This window comes from Acanthisitta chloris, unplaced genomic scaffold (assembly GCF_000695815.1).
Source record: "Acanthisitta chloris isolate BGI_N310 unplaced genomic scaffold, ASM69581v1 scaffold15485, whole genome shotgun sequence".
Taxonomy (NCBI): domain Eukaryota; kingdom Metazoa; phylum Chordata; class Aves; order Passeriformes; family Acanthisittidae; genus Acanthisitta; species Acanthisitta chloris.
Window position 1 is genome coordinate 13,846 of NW_008674440.1, and position 5,342 is coordinate 19,187.

At 40.3% G+C, this 5,342-nt stretch overlaps 1 protein-coding gene across 1 annotated transcript in view; it reads right to left on the reverse strand.

Moving 5' to 3' along the window:
- LOC103802826 (disco-interacting protein 2 homolog C-like) overlaps window positions 1-5,342 on the reverse strand; it is a gene marked incomplete at its 5' end in the record, with an annotated part of 50,210 nt that overhangs the window by 3,922 nt on the left and 40,946 nt on the right. The window contains 3 exons of the mRNA XM_009075356.1: window positions 1,426-1,549; window positions 3,369-3,543; window positions 4,751-4,825. Coding sequence (XP_009073604.1) covers window positions 1,426-1,549; window positions 3,369-3,543; window positions 4,751-4,825 — 374 coding nt within the window. The remainder of the gene's footprint in view (window positions 1-1,425; window positions 1,550-3,368; window positions 3,544-4,750; window positions 4,826-5,342) is intronic.

Consider the following 5,342-nt stretch of genomic DNA (forward strand, 5'->3'; position numbering starts at 1 on the left):
CACTCAGGATTTCCATGATTGTGGAAGGAAAAGGATCATAAAAGTGCTCTCAGCAGTCTTGAAAACAGGAACATAGTTAAACATTTTGAGTACTGAAACTCCTAATGACTTTTCTGCAGTGTGATAGGGCTATTTCATTCCCTGCCCATGAGCTCCTAATTTGAGGGGATACAAACCTCTGTCAAACAGGTATTGCTAAACACATTGATTTATGAATCTGTGGCCATCTTATAAAAGAGCAGTCCTTAAACAGCTTGATCTGAAAAGTTTCCATCCACTGCTGATACTGATCTGACACATTTTCAGGGGGAATTTCATGACACCCTTGAAGTGGTCTGTATGAGGGCACAGAATCCAGCTCCTTGTAATGGCTGGCTGGCACAAGACCATACCAGCAGCAACGATGCTCTAGGGAGGAGGCAACAAGGCAAACCCTCAGTTACAGCCAGCCAAACAGTAATGACTGGCTGGCACAAGACCATACCAGCAGCAACGATGCTCTAGGGAGGAGGCAACAAGGCAAACCCTCAGTTACAGCCAGCCAAACAGTTAACTGCATTCATTTTAACAGATACTTCAGAAAAAAGCAAGGTGTTTTCCTAAAGAAACCAGTCCACTTGCTATGCTTCATTCATTACTGTGTTTCCTGCTCCAGGCCACACCTCTGCAGCCTGGATTGGAAAGAAAAATGGAGAGTCACATCTTATACTCACTAAATTGTTCTGGCTGTTGCAACAGGTTCATTTTGGTGGAAAGGTGAAGAGCTGAGCTGAGGTTGTATCAAAACAACTACCTGACTCAGTCTTCTGGTGCAAGAATAATGAAAAGCAATATGTTCTTATGTCAGCCTGCAAAAATGATTACCTGCTGTGTACATCTGAGGAGGTGATACATTGATTAAGACAACATCATTATTAACTCATTGATTTAGTGCTTCGATTTCCATTGTGACCTTGATTTGATCACTGCTTCGTTTATTAATAACCAATTCAAAAGTAACAATGCGTTCACTAATGAAGTTTATTAGTGTGTTCACTTGCTTACTAATAACAACTGTCCTAAGGCTTGAACTCTTACCAGTTTGCTTTTCCTGGTTAGAATATACATCTCAAACTCCAAGAAACAGCTACTGATCTACATGAGAGCTGTCTGGCTTTCTCCAAGTAAAAGTTTAATCCTTCACTTGCATTTAAAACCACACACACACAAAAAATGAAACATCAAATTAACTTGGCAGAAAACAGTCCTTTCTTATGAAATCTGTTTGTGAAGTTTCACAAAAGGACACATTTACAGCTGGGTTATAAATCCTGTGACCATCCTGACAGGCCATTTCCTGGATCAATTGCAATATCCAAGGAAAAAACCCAGACATTATAGATATTTCAGCTTTTTATAAGGGCCCTGGTGTTATATAATCCTTACCATTCTGTGATGCTCTTGTGTGCTCTAATTACAGAGGTTTCAATATCGATCGGATGGTATCTCATTCCTCGTAATTCCATGGCTTCATCTAATGCACCCACAACATAAAGTGCATCATGGCGTTCTAGTTGTAAGGGGAAAAAAAAAAAATTAATGGTTCTATTCTCCAGTACATTAAATTACAAAAATGTTCACATTAATAAATAAGTAAAATAAGTATAACATAAGTTATCCTCAAATTTCTGAAACCCCAAAGTGATTTCTGAACTAATGAGCATTTTCCATTACTGAAGTGCAATGCAGAACAGAAAGCAGAAGAAAGGAAGGCAGAAACACTATTCCTGTTTGACTAAGACAAAGGTGGAAGCCTTTATCCAAAGACAGTAGCATAAATTCATGTTTTTCTCCCAGGTGGATGCAGAACAGACTCATTTGTCTTTTAAGGCACTGTAAATAGACAACAGGCTCCTGGTTAATCTCTCTCTCTTTTTGGTTTTAAAGAGAAAGGATGGATTTGATCCTAACAGTATGTCTGATATTCTTCCAGTAGCTTTGAGATGGTCAGTACAGATGTCTTCAGTGTATTACAGAGGTGTTTATCAACAAACTAAAAATACATGCTTTATGCCAGAGAGCAAATTGCTCATTCAGGCAAATGACATGCTCTGGAGTGTAATGCTCTTATAGGAGAGATTTCTACCTACGAAAGAAAGAAATGAGGCTGAAATTGCACTTTTTAAAAGATGCTAGGCTGAAAATAAACAGCTGCGTGCTATTCATAAAAAATATCATTTGCTAGTAGACTCAAAAGCAGATAACTGGCTGTTTTTACTTTAATTTAGATAGTTGCATGGTGGCATTGTGATGGCAATATACCATTAATAAAGGGCTGAGATCTTTCTGCACTGGGAGCTAATAGTAGGAGGAGAATGGGGTAACTCTTGGCCAGTAGAAGCTTTAAGCCATTAAAATGCTTAAGTTGCAATATCCTCAGAGGACCCTGAATTTTCTCAAGGTTGGACTATGATTATGAAATGAAAAAAGGCTGTGCAACCCGAAGTAAATCTCTTCAGAAGATGCTAACATAAGGACACGGCAGCAGGCGTAATCCACAGTGATTACTAAAATACTTTGGGATTTGATGAATCCCATCTTTGGCTGATTACTGGCTGTTCTAATAGCACTGCCACTGGAGCCCTGGGATCACTCCTGAAGGTGCTAGAAACCCTTCTTGGCCAACAGCCCTGACTGGCCAGTTCAGCCACTACTGCTTGTGGCACTGTGCTCTGCAAAACCCATGGAAATGTAACATTTTCCCAAGCAGATTTTGTGTGCCTGGCAGTGCCTGTTCATTTATATGTGCACATGAGATAAGAAGTCTCGCTAAAACAAGTCAGGAAATCCTGTACCTTCCTGACAGAAACCCAAATGCCTCACAGCTTCTCCTGCACTCCTGCTTGGGTTCTATTTCAGTAACCAGCCCTGCAGGTTTAGAGACAGGGAAATCTGGGAAATGGACAGCATCTGTGAATGGGTTTATAACAGAGGAATTACTGGAGGAAGTGGTGGTCACAGGAGGGATGGGGTTCAGGCTCCCAACAGGCTTTTTCTACCTGCACAAATGCATTCTTGTGGACACAACTGCCAGAGCAAATAATGGCAGTTTCAGCTGCATTTCAGATTTTTCAAGCTAAAGCACTGAGCACATTAACAGTGCCAAAAGGTCACTGGTGGAGGGGATTTATAGCACCCGGGGAACAGCAAAGGAAAAGCAACTATTTCAGCAGGGAAATCTTGCCCTCTATTTTATATTCTGATTCATTTAACTATGGCATTTTTTCAGTTCTACAGGTTTCACAGATTGAACATGTCAGATAGCACACTGTCAGCCCCAAAAGAACACAGATTATTTGCACAGACCTAGATGATGAGAAACCTCTTACCTCCGTTGGCATCTGTGAGTTCTGTTCTTCTCAGGAACCCCAGATAGCCAGTTCGAGCCCAAATAGTTTGTGTGTCTCCAAAGCTGAGTCTTGAATTAAAATGATCTGATTGCAAAGATTCATCTCCATAGATGGTAAAATACCCACTGGCATTGTGAGTGCTGTGAACCCATATCTAAGTTAAAAGCAATTATACTGGTATTAATTAAAGTAACTTTTGAGAATGAAGCATTATTGAAAATTCTTGATGCAAATATTTTTAGTCATTGCTAGATAATACTGTAAATGCCTTTTAATGCCATTTCTGAACCCATAAGTGAACCACTTGTAGGCACAGAGACCCCAGTCTCGCTAGATAATACTGTAAATGTCTTTTAATTGGCATTAATTAATTGGCATTCTGAACCCATAAGTGAGCCACTTGTAGGCACAGAGACCCCAGTCTAATCCTGTTGAAGTGGGAGGTGGATCCGAGCCGTGCCAAGGGGAGAGGGACACTGGTCTCATGGTTACAGGGACACCCACCTTGCAGCCCTCTGGCCCCAGGTTAGCCAAAGACCTGCACAGACTCCAGGAATGGCCCAGCTCACTCTGAGATCTGCTTGGTTGTGGCAATTTTTAGAAGAGCCTACAGACCACACTGCTCTTTCCACAGTCCCCCCTGCCTGGGTCAGTGTATTCACTCCAGCAGAGCATCCTCCGTGAGTACCAGAAACACAGATTATATTAACAGGTGAGGCCAGTGACCTTCACCTATGGAGAAGGATTCATTTCATCTAACTCAAGGCATCATGGAAATATTTAGGATTTCAAGTTAATGAAATCTTACAGAAACTCACAAATTAGATTGTAGTTTTAATTATGACTAAACAAATTCTTAATTTTGCTAATTATTTTTAACTCCTAGAAAGCAATTTTTTTTCTTACTCCAGAAACATAAAATGAATTTGAGAAATATATAGCCTTGCTCAGCTCAGGTAATGAGAGCACTTTAATGCAATGAAGCACAATGATCATAGAGAACAGCATCAGGAAACCACCTAGCTGAAACTAGACTAATCAATAAACTTATTTTTCATGCAAATTTTCATCAGAACTAGTGAAGCCCCAAGTATAAAATACAGTTGGCAAAAGCTGATTTTTTTCATTTTTTTAAACTTGAGCTGTTATTAGTATCTAGCAAGTATGTTACCAACAATTTTAATAATGATGCAAATATCATGTTCCACACTTTACAGACAATAAAGATCAATAGAATTCACTATTTTCTTAACTATGGCATTGGATAAGACATATTATAGGAAATTATTAGCATGCACAACAATAGCTTTATCTCTGCAATTTATTTCAGAGCATACAAAGCTCAAGTTCTCATGACTCACCTCACCAAGATGAGAATCTCCTAGGGGTCCCTTTGTTTCTGGATTAGCAATAATGATACGTACTCCTGGGAGGATCTATTGAAAGAAAAAGAGGCAGTGAGAGAGCAGGTACCAGCTTATGCAACCATGTGCTGACTCTGTGGCCCCAAAGAACCTTCACCAGAAACTAGAAGAAATCCTTAAAAAGGTTAAAGTGGACTTATAACATAAAAAAATCAAAATAGCCCAGAGGTATAATAAATTCTGAGGTATCTGGAAAATGTAACAAAACTTCTCCTTGTGAAAGCTGCTTTATCAATACAAACCCCTCAGAAATCAAACGATTACCTTATCGTTTGATACAAAGGGAGGAAGGGAGGAAGGGAGGGAGGAAGGGAGGGAAGGAGGAAGGGAGGAAGGAAGGAAGGAAAAGGAAGGAAGGAAGGAAGGAAGGAAGGAAGGAAGGAAGGAAGGAAGGAAGGAAGGAAGGAAGGAAGGAAGGACGGAAGGAAGGAAGGAAGGATGGGACAAGGAAAGAAGAAAGGGAGGAAGGGAGGAACGAGGAAGGGACAAGGAAAGAAGGAAGGGAGGAAGGGAGGAAGGAAGGAAGGAA